This window comes from Pinus tabuliformis, chromosome 6 (genome assembly GCF_031772625.1).
Source record: "Pinus tabuliformis cultivar Carrire ecotype Pingquan chromosome 6, CPIR1, whole genome shotgun sequence".
NCBI lineage: Eukaryota > Viridiplantae > Streptophyta > Pinopsida > Pinales > Pinaceae > Pinus > Pinus tabuliformis.
The window spans coordinates 1,304,102,798-1,304,120,772 of record NC_142292.1 but is presented as its reverse complement, the minus strand read 5'-3'; the positions used below and the strand labels follow the sequence as shown (position 1 = coordinate 1,304,120,772).

Below are 17,975 nucleotides of genomic sequence, written 5' to 3'. Positions count from 1 at the left end.
GCATTATAGTTATATATTTCCTAATACCTTTGGGTTCCCATAGTGAATTGTATAGTTTACTCTTTTGTTTCTTCCAACAAGGAAGACCAAAATGAGACATTGTTATTATGCAATACTTATGAAACTATATTTTGTATGTGCGAAGTACCAATGGATGCTCACAACTTTGCAATCATCTAAATAGTTAATGCTTTAGGATTTCGAATGACTATATTTTTAGATGGATTTTCTAGCACTAGGTTATAGACTGAGACTCTCATAAGAAAAAAGATTCTTAAAATGTGCAAGTGACTTGAGTACATTTTTTTATTATTTATTTTTTAACATAGATTGAAGATCCCATAGTATGATAGTTTGAAGTATTACTTGTCTTCCATTTCAATAGTGAAATTAAACCCCATATGCCATTTAAGCTTGTATTTATTTTGAATTGGCATGAATAATCATATTCAAATCTTGTGGTATGTTATCTCCTTGTAAACTCAATAAAACTGACACTTCCTTCGTTGCACATAAATGGTTAATGGGAACCCATTTTGTTTTTGATGCAATAATTAAATGGAAAAAATTAATAAGAATGGTAAAAACAACAAGGTAAGTGATCAAAAGTAAAAAATGCTAAAAACGTAAAAGAATGCTAAAAACAAAAACGTAAGTAAAAATAGTAAGAGATTGTGTAGTTATTTTAAATATATGTGCATATATTTAAAACTGAAAGTACATGCATTCAGCCGTCATATAATGATAGAGTTAAGCGCTGAGAGCTAAGGTAGGGGAATATTTATTTATTTATTAATTAGGGGGGCGACGTGGGCATCAATTGGCTGAAGTGAAGCCTAGCATGAGATGGGCGGAATTGAGGCCATTGTTGTTGGTGGCCACGAACTCGTCGAAGCTGATGAAGCAGTCTCTATTGGAATCCATGTCCTTCATCACACCATCAATCTCCTCCTCACTAGAGCTGCACTTGAGGATGGCGCTCAGTTCTGATTTCGATATTTTGTCGTCGCCGTTGGTGTCGAACTTGCAGAACACGTCCTCCAGCTCCAAGCGGCCGAGCAGGGTGGCACATTGCACAGCAGAAGCAGAATTTCTCATGAGATTGGCGGCATTAAGGTTCTTGGAGTTGGCCTCCACCAACTCGTCGAAGTTGATGAATCCATCTTTGTTGGAGTCCACCTCCTTCATCACCCCTTCAATCTCCGCCTCCGAAATCAGGGCACTCAGGGCACTCAGTTCCGAAATCAAAGAGAAAAGTTAGTTTTCATAGTTTCTAGGGGTTGGTTTTACACTTTCACCACTACCATTCTGGAAAAATGTAAATGACCCTCCCACATTTACTCGCTTGTACAAGCTCTATAGGGTAAATATGAGTTGAGTGCTACAATGACATGATCTGACTTTCATGTTCCTGTTATGGAAGTGGAGCCTACAAACCTACAACTAATTGACCTCCCTCAGGGGTTGCAGACCACTCACGAGATTAACGATCAACTCGGGTGATCAATCCCTTGACAGCCAACCCAGGCGATCAATCTCTCAAATGGATCTATTTTCTCAAGAGAAACTCCCAAACTACACCCATAACATTGCATCCGTGTGGTTATGAAGCTCCACCAACACTCATAAGCTTTCTTGCGTGTTGTTATGGCCAAAGGTCCCTTGTTCTGTGCATGCCGTTCTAGGATATGTGTGACTTTTTTTTGATGGTCTCCATGCCACTGCTGAAAATTGCCTCTAACTTTCCATAATTGTGATTGAGATGATCACAGTGTCAAAAATTCAAACTTGAAGCAAGAAATTTAACTAGACTGCCTAGTACACATTAGACATTTCTTCAAACACATGGTAAACATATAAGTTATAGGTCATGAATCCATATATGAACATAAATCTCTAAACTTCATATAAGAATCACTAAGAAGGTCTAATTCCTTCTCAATTAGGTGCAACAACACTTGTTAGCTCGTGCATTCATCAGCCATTCAAATACTGATAAAATCATGAATAAGAACCATAGTCAGAGGACATCATAGAACCTTTCATATAACCAACAAATAACCAGAATATTAACCATGACAAACTAGACAACAAATCAACATAATAACAAGTATGAGTGCTCATAGGTCGCAATAGGGAAAATAACTTCTATTAACATATGTAAAATCTGAGCAAGTCAGGGACTTCCACGTTCAAACCAATCATAGTTTGGGCTAAACCAAGTATTTATTTTAGCCAATAACCCCTGTGCCATATTCCAAGCATGAATATGGGATATCATGGGATAAAACAAGAAAAAATAAAAAAGGGAATCTAGAGGTTAAACCACCTTGACCCTCAAGCTGCTGTGATCTCACCTAAACTGGTCCAAAGATCATAAAACTAAACCAAGATTGGATGCCTCAGAACTCCTTCACCACACCTTGAGGATTTTTCTTTTTTCCACCCACCTCTCGACGACTTCCTAGAGAAAAACACTTCTATAAACAACCCTTTGGAATTTTCCTGAGACCACATCACCTAGTTCTAAAACCTTCCGGAAATCGAGAGCGTGACTAAGGATGAATCCCAACACACCATGGCTATCCAAGAAATTGCAAGGAAAGGCTGGAACCACTAAAAAAGCAGTAAAAAACCATGTCAATGCCAACAGATGAACCAAATAAAAAAATGCATGTACCATGCATTCACCCCTCAGTAAGGAAATCACACATGCAACCTGTTACCTGCAAAATCCTCCTGTTGAATTTTTTTATCCAACCTTCTCCTTGACATCCTTCACGTTCCTTTTATTTTTCTGTTACCTTCCTTTTCTTTCATAATTTCCTTTCTCCAAATCTAAGTGAATGCCCATGTTCTCCAAGAATGTTCTATTTTTTCAAGACTCTATGAAAGAGAGAATGAAAAGAGAGAGCCAAAACATAACTAACAAAAGTTGTGAACTGTTTCTTTGAAGCCTTTTTATCATTGATGTCTCAATTTTCTTCATTTTCCTTCATTTTCCTCTAATTTCCATTGCATAAAATTTGTGTCTCTTTACCTTCCTTTTCTCCTATTTTTCCTTATTTCATAATTAAATGCCATTTGTTAGCTCTTTGCCTTTGCCAATTTCCATAGCCATAAATTAACCAAAAGTCCTATTCACTTCATCTTGATCCATATTCACTTCATCTTTGTCCTTTCCAAGGAGTCGTCGATAACATATCTGATAATATTCAATTAGTGGGATATATAACTAGATGGTATGAAATAAAGTGGTGCATCAATTTTAATCTTGGTGTGGTTTCCAACATAATGTTATTTATCTATAACAGGAACCCATTTTCTATTAGCTATTACATATTGAAATACCCTATTGTTTCTATCATGTAATCAAATATGTTCATTCTTTTGCTGGACATCAACACAGACATGAAGAGAATATTGCTTATCTTGTTATATTTTACATTATAAATGAGTGTAAAGTGTAATGTATCATATTTATAGAGTTATCAAAGAGAAAAGTTGGTCATCACAGTTTCTAGGGGTTCATTTTACACTTTCACCACTACCATTATGTAGAACTATAAAAAGGACAATGGAAAGAAAATTATATTACATGTAGTATCAATTGCATGTTCACTCTTATCATCAATTCATTGACCAAAATTTTAACTATATTTAACTGAAATCTAATCCAAAATTTGTATTTTACATGAGAAGATAAATGTAGCTTGTTAGAGTGGTTGGAAACATAGATGATACCTTTATTTCTCCTTTCCTCATCCCTCAAGAAATTATCAATTTATTTTTATATTTATAGACTTAATTTATTGTTGTCTATTCCATTATATAATTTATGTGAGTATGTGCCTCTATATATAAAATAAATATTTGAAGCCATATTACTGAGGTGACAAGTCTAATTAAAATATAGTTCACTGGAACCACAATCCCATTTATGTTGTCATGAACATATGTATTTTCTCAAGATGCCCATTTCTCGAGCTACATATCACTTATGAATGGTAAGCCAATCTAATGCTTATGGAGCTAGAAAACTATTGCCAATAGTTATTTATACAACAATTTATGATATTCAATATGAAGGTCCTCTTCATTATATATTCTTCATACAAATTCATAAACAATAAGGCATTCGTTTCCGTATGAATACTTGCAAATAAATGGTAGTGAAATGGTAAGTGTTGTACATAATACTTAACCATTGACACTAGTGATATTGAGAGCATTCTCCTTGATTTTAAGTTAGGATATGAAACCTTATATATTTGATATTTTCTTTACAAATATCTTTCTTAGTATACCATGAGAAATCTAAGCTTTGATATTTACTTTCTTATAGCTAGAAACCATTCCAAACATGAAAGGCATTGGTCATGTTGTTTTCTTGAGATAGTTTTTTCTTAGAAAACTATGCCAAGAACCAATAATGTTTTTAAAAGAAAGGTTTTTATTCATTTCAGTTCTCATGGATGATACCTTTCATGTATATAATCAACATGCTAGCTTCCAACTAAGGCAGATGAATATTAAGGTTAATTATGGTTGTAGAAGAGAAGAGGAAAGGATATGACAAACTTTATAGAATTTGGTAAATACTTTGAGATCTATTACTACATAAAACACTAATTATGGTTGTAGAAGAGAAGAGGAAAGGATATAACAAGATTTATAGCATTCACTAAATACTTTGAGATCTATTACTGTAGAAAACACCTAGGAATGATATTCAAATGGTTCTAACACAAAGACAAAAATTTAATCATATGAAATATGGACAATAATATAACCATTCATATATAGGTATCGTAAAAGAAAACAAATTCTATCATAAGACTTTGTGTGTAACATTACTAGAAGATAGGGAAATTGATGCTCAATTTATCCACTTAGAGATATCTCATATAACTTCAAATATTTGCACATATGAAAACATAATGTAAAACTTACAAAGGAAAAATAATTAGGTCTTAGCATGAATTAGTTAAGATATGGCATAATAAAAGGGTTAAATGATTAGATGGGAATAGGAGACATGTTCTTGGATGTGGTCAATTTTTTTGTTGTTGTAATCTTAGCAATACCTTTCCATTCATTCATTTCAATAATCAGGCAGGTTACCCACATAAGAAACCTTCAGTGGCCTCAACCCACCTAATGGGAAACCAGGTTTGTTGGCCACTGAACCGCATTATAAGCCATCCAAAAGATAAACAATCTGGTTTTGTCTATCTAAGCCTTATAGGACTTATAGTCTGTAAACCATCTACTAAACATAAAGCTATAAACATAAATTCTTCTCGACATATACATCAAAATATAAGACAAAAATTATCAGATAGTACATTCCATCAACTAGTCATCTCACGATTCCACAGGAGCATGATATTTTGCACATGAGCATAGCAGTTCAGATTGAGGCAAACAGGGAATGTAGTGCTCAATGCAGCCAAGAGAGCATTCTGGTGCTGCAGCTGGAGTCGAATTAACTGGAGTTCTTTCTGAATGTCTTTGAGACCTAGGTCAGGATCCCCATTTTCAGTTATATTGAAAGAGGAAGCCATTTCTTTAGAAACAATACATTTCATAAGCCAGGATCAAGAATCAAATTGCTTCGATCCTCCACCAGCGGCTCAATCTAAACTTTCAAATTTAATTCGGCCTCTTAGGTCCAAATTAGATTCTTTACCTCGGCCGAGGTCCCTACACAATAGGCCTGAATGGTGTTTTGCAAAATCTCAATATCCGTTTTCCTTCCACGTTGGTGTCGAGGTCTACTCAATTTCAAGCCATTTTCCTTGCCCTATCCACCCTGATTCTTGCAACCACGATCTCTGCACTAAGAGGCACCACCTCCAGGAGGAGTATTCACCATGATTAACAGTGTTGAACCAACCTTCTTCAACTTTCTCTCACCTACCCACACTCGAGACCCAACCCACTGTGCAAAGGCTAGAGGAAGAAGTGACTTAGGCGGACCTGGAGTAACAACAATACAGAAAACAAATCGAAAATCAAACTTAAACATAATATGAGGACAAAAGGACAGAGGTAGCACCAGACGACACTGCAACACAACATAAATCCACCGCCCAAGCCAGTACTAAGAGAAAATCAAGAGCCCTCCCATAGTGTGTGGCACCTTCTGAATGACAACAACGATCCCTCTGCACTCCTGAGACCGGAGTCCATAGACTCAGCCCCGTCCAAATGCTTGAACCCTTTCCCTCCTCAAGGTTTTTCAAGGCACTTTAAACTCGGAATGGTATGGCTCACATTCAACATGTAGAGTAAACATAATAAATATGACCTGGAAACCATGAATCATGCCCATACGAAGTAGAATATTGCCAAAAATTACGAAGATTGAGATAACATAGTTGAGAAAGCTAGAGCTTGTAATCACAAAAACTTTCCAATTCATCATTGTTTCTTTGCCCCTCCAGATGCAAGGTGAATCACTAATTGCAACCCCCAAGACAATGAATAGGATAAGCATAAGAATATACCAGACTATTTGCGCCATCCCTGAGTAAAGATAGACTGTTACAAGGTTTCCTCCTTGCGTTTCCAATGTAACGAACCCAAAAATAGTTTTCTGGGGCATCCTAAGATACCCATAACACGAGTTAGATTGCCAAACAAATTTTTACATGTAATCCTCCTTTCCCGCCACGTGGAATTTTAATAGCTTGCTAAACTACACGTCATGGATTTGTCGTGATCTATGACCCTTCATTTTATTAAGGAGGAGGAGCGTCTTAGAGCGTGGGAGAGGACACCCACTGACCCTTACGATTAAACGATCAATCATGGTGACGATCCCCATGTGGATCTCCAGCTAGCTCGCACCCCGATCAAGGGTTCTGATTAGGAGCTGAGTCCTGGTCCAAAATCAGTGTCAGCTGATCCAACCCCTCTTCTTGGGTCTCACTTACCCAAGGATCATCTATATTCTTACTCGAATGAAGGCATCCCCGATTTTCTAGGAAGTCCACTTATTTGTTATTGGTGCGACGAACATGCGAGGGAATGATATATTCAAATCCTTGAATAAGATCAATAATGTCCTGAATCAAATGAGTATTCCTCCAACTTTTATTGATATTTTCCTACTAGGAACCTTGAATAAGCTTCTTTATAGTATCGATGACGAGTGTGGAGTTTCCTTCAACCACCATTTTGTTGAACCCTTCCTGTCTTGTGATTAGCAAACCATGTTTTACTACATTGAATTTTGCTTCATTTTTGCTAGCCAAGCCATAATCCGAAGCATATATTTGAACCACCCGACACTATGGGTCTCTGAAGATACCTCCAAAGCCCACGGCTCTTGGCTTACCTTTGGATGCCCCATCAAAGTTGAGCTTAAGAAAACAATCAGGAGGGCAGAAGAATTGGGAGGGGGATTTTCGGGGAGGCACCTTTAACTTCCATGATGAGGGGGAAACATTTGCAGGGACAAGTTTAGGAAATAAAGGATCCGCACTTCTTGAGGTGTAACATTCCTATCATTAGATTGTCATTTCTCTACAAGGATAGTTTCTCTAATGTTTTGGAGAATTCTTTTCTAAATCTCTGAATATGGGATCTTCTGTTCTTTGAAAATCCTTCTATTCCTTTCTTTCCATATTTCCTAAAGAAGAAAGCCAAGGGAGAGATGCCAAGCTCCATTTAGGAGAGGACTAGAGAAGATTCCTTGCCTCCAGGTCTCAATAGTGGATCAAATATTGGTATTATCTCGGTCTAGGTGACCAAAAAGAGAGTCAATATTCTACCAGAGCTGAGCTACAAAGGGGAATATGTTCAAAATATGCTCAATAGTTTCATTTTGAGAGGCACACCTACTGTAGAAGGAAGGCCCATGGATTCCTATCTTTTGTAATTGGTCCCAAGTGAGAATATGAGAACTGCACTCTAGTGACATGAAGTACATCACTTTTGTGCCAAATTGTCACGTCCATATTTTTGACGAGGGAGGATTATACTGGTCCTGAGGTTCCTTTGTTGCCAACTGATAAGATTCTTTTATGGTGAACATGCCTTTGGTTTTGTATCCCCATCGAAGAATATTCGACCCATCAGAAATAACGATCCTTCTAGAGTGTAGCTCTGTATCAAATAATTCCCATTGATTTGAGCTAGGGAGATTGTTCCAATTGTGTTCCCTTTTCCGTTGTCTTCATGTAGTTAATGAGAGAGGTTCCCAAAATTGATTGACTATCAAATTATGGGTTCTGTTGGTAAAAGGAAGATCTCAGCAAGGTCCTGTTGACAGAAGAGATTTTCTCGTTGTTGCAACGAATCTTGCCAGAATAAATCTCTAATCCCATCCTTTATTTCCGAGAATGTATGATTATGGATTAACTCTTTATTCGTAGAGGATAAATTCCAAATTGAGGATCCTCTTGGAATACCTTGCACTCATAGTTTATCTTTCGAAGAGGAGGGCATATTGTATTTTCGGCCCCAAATAATCTTCCAAAGATTTGTTTCACCCTAAATCCAGTGCAAACATAGTTTCACACCCATCACTTGATTTAGGATAAAAGGCTCACAGAGACCAAGACTGCCAGTCATTTTGTGTTTGATAAGACGATTCCTTGAAAGGAGCACCCATTTTTTAGCTTCCTAAGGCCCATTCCATAAATTTTTTTGAAAATATTTGTCATATCTGAGCATGTAGTTTTAGGAGTAGCTAGGCCTGATAACTGGTAGGTTGGAATTGATTGCAACACAACCTTCAGTAGAACCACCCGCCTAACAAAATTTAGTGAACGAAAAGGCCAGTTTTGAAGGCATGGTTCAACAAGCTCGAGGAGGTATTTCCAACAAGATGTTCTTAGAGAGTTAATCACTAGGGGAATTCCCAATTATTTGGACAAAAGGTAGCCAACATGAAAACCAAAATTCCTGGCCAGGAAGGATTGGAAAGAAACCACGCTATGGAGGAAAAAAATATTAGATTATGATTATTGATCTGGGTGCTAGAGGCTTGCATAAAATCTTGAAGGATAGGTTTAAGGAGTCTAGATTCTCGAAGGGAGACTTGGAAAAATAACATTATGTCATCCAAAAATTCTTGATGGGATAAGGGAAGATCATTTACCCATAGATAGATACCTTTGAGATGGCCTGCTTGAAAAACTGATTTTATATATCTACCCAACCCTTCCACATCCAGAATAAAAAGGAAGGGAGAGATAGGCTCTCCTTGTCTAAGGGCTCTGGATGCATTAAAAGTGCAGTTGGGGGAGCAATTAATAATGATTGAAAAAATCGGTGTAGAGATAAGAGAAGAAATCCATTGGATCCATTGTGGGTTAAAACCGAAGGCTTTCAGATTATTCAACAAGAAAGGCCAGCTGATGCAGCCATAAGCTTTGGAGAGGTTCAACTTAATCAACATTCCCTTATATTTGAGGCAATTAAGGGAGTGAATAGCCTCCTTGACAGTAGTGATGCCATCTAGAATTTGGAAACTTGGGAAAAAATCCGTTTTCTCAGGAGAAATAAAAAATGGAAGGAGAGGTTTAAGGAAGTTGACCATAATGGTGGAGAGGATTTTGTAAATAAAATTACATAAGAAAATAGGTCTAAACCCTTGAGGATCTTCAGAGTGGGCTCTTTTAGGAATTAAAGCTATAAAATTAGAATTAAGAGCGGGGTATACTTGCTTAGATTAATGTGATTCCTCTAATACTTCTAGAATGTCCTTACCAAGGATGGGCCAGGTTGCTTGAAATAATTCTGTAGTAAATCTGTTAGGCCCTGGGGCTTTGTTTTCACCAAACCTTTTACCACCTCCTCAACTTCCTCCAAAGTGATGGCCCACATCAGTGCCATATTTTGATCGTTGCTGACCAACTAGGGAATATGTCTTGTGATTTTCCCGATCGCTTCCGATCTGTCCAGACACGGTTCCTACAAAAGATTGTGGAAGTGGTCGACCAATAGGGTTTCCATATCTTCATGTTACACTAGTCGGTTCCCCTCTGAATCATGCAACGAAAAAGTTCTAATATGATGCCTATGCTGTATCATTGCTTTATGAGAGAAACAGGTGTTTATCTCCCCTTCCCGAAGCCATTGTACCTTGGATTTATGTTTCCACATGATTTCCTCATGCTTTCTTCATTCTTCTATCTGGGTTAAGAGTTCTCCTTCTTCTACTGCAAGGGGTCCAAAGCGGCCTTGGGTGATCATCTATTGTTGTACCTTTTTCATGCGAGCCTGAAGGATTTCCTGATCCTTATGAATATGTCTAAATTCTGATTTATTCCACTCTTTTATCTGCTGCTTAAGATCCTTCAAGTGAAGTTGAAAGGTGTGCATGCATTTCCTGCCTTACACATAACTAGATGGCCACCAATCCTTTGCCTTATCTAGAAAGGATGGATCGTGCAACCAAAAGGATTCAAACTTGAAAGGTTTGTTGCAGTTGCCCTGTTTCAAATCCATTTCAAGGTGGATCGACCAGTGGTCAGATCCAAGGCATGGCATGATATAAGCTTTAAAGAAGATGTCCTTACTAATAAGGTCTTCAGAAACCAAAAATATATCCAACCGGGAGGCGAATTGGTGTGACCCTTCCCGACAGTTGTTCCACATAAATAGCCCATGGATAGTGGGTATATGTACATGTTGCAAGTCCATGATCAGATTTCCAAAAAGTTCCATTTCTGGTTCCTGACATCTAATCCTACCCTTTTTCTCTCCTAGAGAGGTGATGAGGTTGAAATCTCCCCCAATCCACCAAAGTTTTTCCTTGTTCATATTTTTAAGCTTTCCTATATTTTGAAGGAATGCATCCTTCTCCCTTGGAATATGAGAGTTGTAGTCCATCGAGAGTAATGCCCTCTCAATAGTCCCAATATGTTTGAATCACCCAAAGAGAATGTGGAGCATGTTGAACTAGTTATCAAAGAAAATCTTCGTAGGGTTCCAACAAATAGAAACTCCTCTTGCACTGCCCCTTGCATCTAAAGCTACTACTTCATACTTGGGAGGCATATGGATGAGTATTTCTTCTATTCTTGCCCCTATGACCTTTGTTTTATAAAGCAAAATGATGTGGGGATTCCCCTTTTTGAGGTGATCTTGTAAATATCTTTGTTTACCTCGGCTGTTGAGGCCCCTCACATTCAAATAGATTACAATCATTGGGGAACTTTGTTAATTTGGTGGAAGACCGTTGCTAGAGGTACTACCCATCTGGAGTTTATTAACATATATCCAACCATATAGATCTATTCTTGAAGGTTTTTCCTCCTGCATTTCCATCCTCCCTTTCTTTCGCTACCTTGAACTTGCATGCTTCCCAAATGAGAGTCAAGAGGATCTGGTAGATCAAGTGGATTTTGGTTCTGTTTCACCTGATATTGCTAAAAAATTTCAAGATAGAGTTTCTTTTGGTCCTACGATATGAACCTCTCATCCAGATTCCTCCATTCATGCAGTAATATTTTTTAGCACTTGCTCCTCTGCACTTAGATCCTCCTTTGATGCATCAATAGCCATGGTCGAGAGATCCATGGACTTCTCCTATTATTCCTTATCCGAGGGTTCCATATGAGCTTTCCTTTTTGGCTTAGGAGTTGTTTTTGAAGGGTCTCTCTCTCATGCCAAATATTTCTGTAAATTTGTTGCTTTGGAGCTCTCCCCCAAATCCTGCAATACCCAAAAATGATTTTGGTTCTTAGATTTTCTTTGCTGTACTAAAGGGTATGATTGAGTCGACTTCACATTCTTCTTCTTGTGTGAAACTTCTTGAAAACCCTTGCTACAATATTTAGGTGAGGATAGTGCCTTTGGTTTTTTCACGATCTCTGGTTCCATTTGAGTCAATGGTAAAGCCTTATACAAATGGCCATACTCATGGAAGCGACAACAATGAAAAGGAACATGTTAGTAATCCAGTAGCTATTGCCATATCTTATATTGATATTCTAGTTATACAATTTCATGATTGGGCTCAGTGATGTTCATGTAGATGCAGATTGAGGCATATGAAGTATATCTCCCTCGATGGGTGGATTCAACCACTTTCATGAATCGTCCAATGCAATTGGAAATCCCTTCTAAGGTTTTTGGATCCCTAAAATCTATTGTTAGGGAAAAGAGAGGAAACTAGATTGGGGCAACCGTGAACTGTTCATGATCCCAGTTGTAGCATTCCTCCCAGTATCTCATGAAAGGGCCTATATTGTAATAAAAACATGGGCCATTTTAAAAAATCTTCTCCTTATCCTTGAGGATGGAGAACATTACTATGAAGAAGCCTCTGGATCTTAGATTTAGATCTATATGGAATTTTGGTTTCCATTTTAGTTGGATCCACTTAATAAAATCCTTTTCCAAGGGCCATATGCTAGTAAACTTACAGATCAGGGCATGATCTTTCATATACTTGTGGTAAATCTCCAATTTTCTAGAGGGAATCACAAATATAATTTTCTTGGTTGCTCATGGGAGGAACTACCTGCAGATTATTTCTTGCCACTGGGCTTCCATTACAGGTCCCTCATTAGGGTTGGCTCCATGGATATGCCTTTTTTTCGTTGGATTCGCTTTCTTCCACACTTCGATATGAGGGGATGTCGCCACCCACCCCCCCGGCGTAAGGGTGATCATTTGCCTCTGTCAGAACCCTGGGGTGAAGAATATATGTTTGCGGAAAAGGTAATTCTAGTATTGTCAGGTGCTTTAGATACTATTCAAAACCCTAACAGAGCTCATTTGTGAAATTAACATTGCCCGGATGTGGTCAAATTTGAGAGGTGAAAGATATGTATTTGAATATGAAAGGCTAGAAATGATGATTCCTTTATTAACATCGACTCAAGAAATAAGAGAGGGAAAGGACAAATAGTCCTTATTTTCTTCAAGACAAAAAATGAGGCTATTAATTAAACTTATTCATAGTAGAATGAAGCAAAATATACTACATAAATTCATAGGGGAAAGTCTAGAGAATTTAAATTTATGGTTGGGAAACATGTAAGTTTGAATGAGGTAGAAGGACAAATTGGGAGGCTGCTCATTGAATTATACATGAGGAAAATTGTTAAAGGATAAACCCTAAAATTATGGATGAGTTTTGGTTGTGATGTGTGTAAAATCAACTATATCTAAAGCACATTATAAAATGCGTAGTCTTGATTTGATGAAACTAAAAATTCAATTGTAGTGCTAATTTGAAAAATTATATATTATACCAAGTGTACCTCCAAGTGGACCACTAGTTCCATTTATAAAGAAAAGGGATTTTACCCTGAGGATGTGCATTATTATAGAGGTTGAACAAAATGATGGTGGAAAATAAGTATCAATTACCGTAGATTTATTATTTGTTTATCAATTAAAGGAGGACAAATATTTTTCAAAAATCAACTTGACATTGAGATACTATCAAGTGAGAATGAAAGATGATGATATTGATAAGAAAAATTTCAAAAAAAGATATGGTCGTTATGAATTTATAGTGGTACCATTTGGTCTTACCAATACACCAACTGCATTCATGTGTTTCATGAATAACATCTTTAGGGAATACTTGGATATGTTTATATTAGTATTTATAGATGATATCATGATGTAGTCTAAGTCTGAGGAAGAACACAAAAAAAATATTGGATTGGTTTTATACGTATTAAGAAAACATTACTTAAATGCCAAGTTCAGTAAATGCAATTTCTAACGAAGACAAATGTATAGTATTTGGGATAGTTGTTTTAGATCTAAGAATCTCAATTAGTGTAGAAATGATCAAGGGTATGATGAATTGGCCTACTCCAAAGAATGTGATAGCTATAAGATCATTTAAGGCACTTGCAAGATATTATTGTAGATTCATTAAAGGATTTTAAAAGATTGGTCATCCTATATAATATTTGCAATGGAAAGGAGTAAAATTTGTTTGATGTGCCAAGATGCAAAGAGTAGAAATGTTTGATGTGCCAAGATGATTGTGTGTGGAAAACAGAACAGTAGAAATGTATGTTGGATTTGAAGCGAATTGCAATAAAACCAAGAAAAGCGAGCCTAACCAACAAACCCAACCCTCCTGTGCGTTCTCCTGGTCCTGCCTTCCGACCAGCACCTTAAATTCCATTCCTCGATCTCATCTTCAACTCCCTCGCCCTCGCCTTCCTAGTAAGGATGGATGGAAGATACAGTAGAATGCCTAGGCAATTGAGGTTGCATGGACTTGAATATTTACAATAAATTAATAATAAGCCACCCCAATCTTTATTTATTACCACTGATGATATCAACATCGATACTTTATGAGATACTCCATCCTGTGTGGTCAACAATTAAAAAAACAAAAACGTTTGATAAAGAGACGCAGATTTGATCCTTTTGCTATATATATTTTAAATATTCTCAATTTACTAGAATATTTATTATTAAAAAAAAAATGTTTGATAAAGAGACACATCTTTGATCCTTTTGCTATATATATTTTAAATATGTAAAATTTACTAGAATATTTATTATCAACCAATGATATCAGCATCAATGAGATATCCAATGGAATATGATTTTTTAATTTAATTTGATTTCGAAAGAAGAACTTTTGGAATCTAATTAATTTGAGTTTTTAGTTCATTTCAATTTAGTTTATGCTTAATTAAAGCATTATTTTATTAGATTTTGAAGATTATCATGTGCATCTTTTCTTTTTTGATGGTGTCACTAAAGCTTATATTTAATAACATAATTTAAAAGAAGCTTTTGCTGTTCAAATGAGAAGGTTTTGTAATCATGGAAGCAATAATGTGTAGATTGTCATAAATACATTGTTGTGCTATCCATTAGGTTCTCATGTACATAACAATATTTGTAATGCTCAATTTATAGGTGTTGACTTCCTAACCATAGCGGAAATGAAGTGAACCACCCATAATAAAAAAATACAAAGTCACCAGAAGAATTAGTAGTTAGGGCTAATGACATATGCCATAATAATAGAATTACCACTCTCATGATGGTAACCTTGCCCCACCTAAATCTTATTTTCCTATATACAAAAGGAGGTATAAAGTAACTTGGTGCCCATGGATGAAGGAATGGACTATGGGGATGATGATTCCCCTACCACCACATCCATGTTTGGGTCTCACCATGAATTCTTTAGGATATGGCATAAGAAAAGGGTTAAATGATTAGATGGGAGTACCAGACATGTTCTTGGATGTGGTCAAATTTGACAGAGGTGAAAGATATGCATTTGAAGTTGAATCTATTCACAAACTTCTTGAAGATAAGTTATTTCTTTACTCTTTCATGACAGTTTATAAAAATATACCACTATTGATTTTATGTTGGAAATTTAACTTATTTAACCTTTCTATGTCCTCCCCACCAATAATATTTCATTTGAGCAACTCAAAATTATGCGTTATGAGAAGTAATCACACAACTCTTCAATATTTAAAGGCTTTCAAACTTGTGATCTAGGTATCTTTTCATGTGAATTTTCAAGGCTCTTCATATACATGTTCCTGTGCAATGGGGCTATTCTTGATCCATATTCACTTCATCTTTGTCCTTTCCCAAGAGTCGTGGATAAGATATTTGCTAATCTTCAATGAGTGGGATATATAACTATATCATGTCATCTTATCACAGTGGTGCATTGATTTCAATCTTGGTGTGGTTTCCAACATAATGTTATTTATCTATAGCACGAACCCATTTGTTATTAGCTATTACATATTGAAATACCCTATATTTCTATAATGTAATCAAACATGTTCATTCTTTTGTTGGACATCAACACCGACATCAAGAGAATATTTCTTATGTAGTTATATTTTACGTTATAGATGAGTGTGAAGTGTAATGTATCATATTTATAGAGGTATCCAAGAGAAAAGTTGGTCATCATAGTTTCTAGGGGTTAGTTTTACACTTTCACCACTACCATTCTGGAAAACTGTAAATGACCCTCCCACATTTACTCGCTTGTACAAGCTCTCTAGGGTAAATATGAGTTGAGTGCTACAATGAGATGACCCAACTTTCAAGTTCTAGATATGGAAGTGGGGCCTACAAACCTACAACTAGTTGACCTCCCTTAGGGATTGCAGACCACTGATTAGCTTGACAATCAACCCGGGTGATCAATCTTTTCATAGCCAACCTAGGTGATCAATCTCTCAAATGGATCTATTTTCTCAAGAGAAACTCCCAAACTACACCCATAACATTGCATCCGTGCGGTAATGAAGCTCCAACAACACTCATAAGCTTTCTTGTGTGTTGTTATGGCCGAAGATCCCCTATTTTGTGCATGCGGTTCTAGGATATGTGTCACTTTTCTAGGATGGCCTCCATGCCACTGTTGAAAATTGCCTGTAACTTTCTATAATCGTGATTGAGATGATCACAATGCCAAAAATTCAAACTTGAAGCAAGAAATTTACCTAGACTCCCTAGTACACATTAGACATTTCGTCAAACATATGGTAAAAATATAAGTTATAGGTCATGAATGCATATACGATCTTAAACCTCTGAAATTCATCTAAGAATCACTAAGAAGGTCTAATTCCTTCTCGATTAGATGCAACAATAGTTGTTAGCCCATGCATTCATCAATCATTCAAATACTTATCGAATCATGAATAAGAGCCATAGTCATAGCACATCATAGAACCATCCTTATAACTAGCAAATATCTAGAATATTAAGCATGAAAAACTAGCCATCGAATCAACATGATAACAAGTACAAGTGCTCATAGGTCGCAATAGGGAAAATAACTTCTATTGACATATGTAAAATCCGACCAAGTCAGGGACTTCCACGTCCAAACCGAGCATAGTTTTGGCTGAACCAAGTATTTATTTTAGCCAATAACCCCCGTGCCATATTCCAAGCATGAATATGGGATATCATGGGATAAAACAAGAAAAAATCAAATAGGGAATCTAGAGGTTAAACCACCTCGACCCTCAAGCTACCGTGATCTCGCCTAAACTGGGCCAAAGATCGTAAAACTAAACCAAGCTTAGATGCCTCAAAATTCCTTCACCACACCTTGAGGAATTTTCTTGTCTCCACCCACCTCTTGACGACTTCCTAGAGAAAAACGCCTTCATCCACAACCCTTTGGAATTTTCCTTATACCACATCACCTAGTTCTAAAATGTTCTGGAAATCGAAAGCTGGACCAAGAATGAATCCCAACACACCATGGCTATCCAAGAAATTGCAAGGAAAGGCTGGAACCACTATCAAAGCAGGAAAAAACCATGTCAATGCCAACAAATGAACCAACTAAACAAATGCATGTACCATGCATTCACCCCTCAATAAGGAAATCACACATGCAACCTGTTACCTGCAAAATCCTCCAGTTGAATTTTTTTATCCAACCTTCTCCTTGATTTCCTTCGTGTTCCTTTGCTTTTTTCTTTTCCTTCCATTTCTTTCGTACTTTCCTTTCTCCAAATCTAAGTGAATGCCAGATTTCTCCAAGAATGTTCTAAGTTTTCAAGACTGTATGAGAGAGAGAATGAAAAGAGAGAGCCAAAATAGAACTAACAAAAGTTGTGAATTGTTTCTCTGAAGCCTTTTTATCATTGATGTCTTAATTTTCTTCACTTTCCTCTAATTTCCATTGCATGCAAATTTGTGTCTCTTTACCTTCCTTTTCTCCTATTTTCCTTTATTTCATAATTAAATGCCATTTGTTACATCTTTTTCTTTGCCAATTTCCATAGCCATAAATAAACCAAAAGTGATTCCCACTATAGTGTTTGCCCAAGATTCAACTTGGAATACATGTCCCATGACCTTGGTCTTATTTTAACTTTATTATCCTTTATTACGTGAAACTTAACCCGAGGCTATTACAAAACCCTCCCCCTTGGGAGAACAATGTCCGCGGTGTTCTATGACACATATGACCAGCAAATTAATTAAAAAAAAATACACTGCCTGTGGATCTTTATAACATA

General features: G+C 36.7%; 1 protein-coding gene across 1 annotated transcript in view; it reads right to left on the bottom strand.

Moving 5' to 3' along the window:
• Window positions 1–816: 816 nt before the first annotated feature.
• The window catches only part of LOC149263404 (putative calcium-binding protein CML25), a 52,180-nt gene continuing 35,021 nt past the window's right edge, over window positions 817–17,975 (bottom strand). The window contains exon 2 of the mRNA XM_089388049.1: window positions 817–1,206. Coding sequence (XP_089244175.1) covers window positions 817–1,206 — 390 coding nt within the window. The remainder of the gene's footprint in view (window positions 1,207–17,975) is intronic.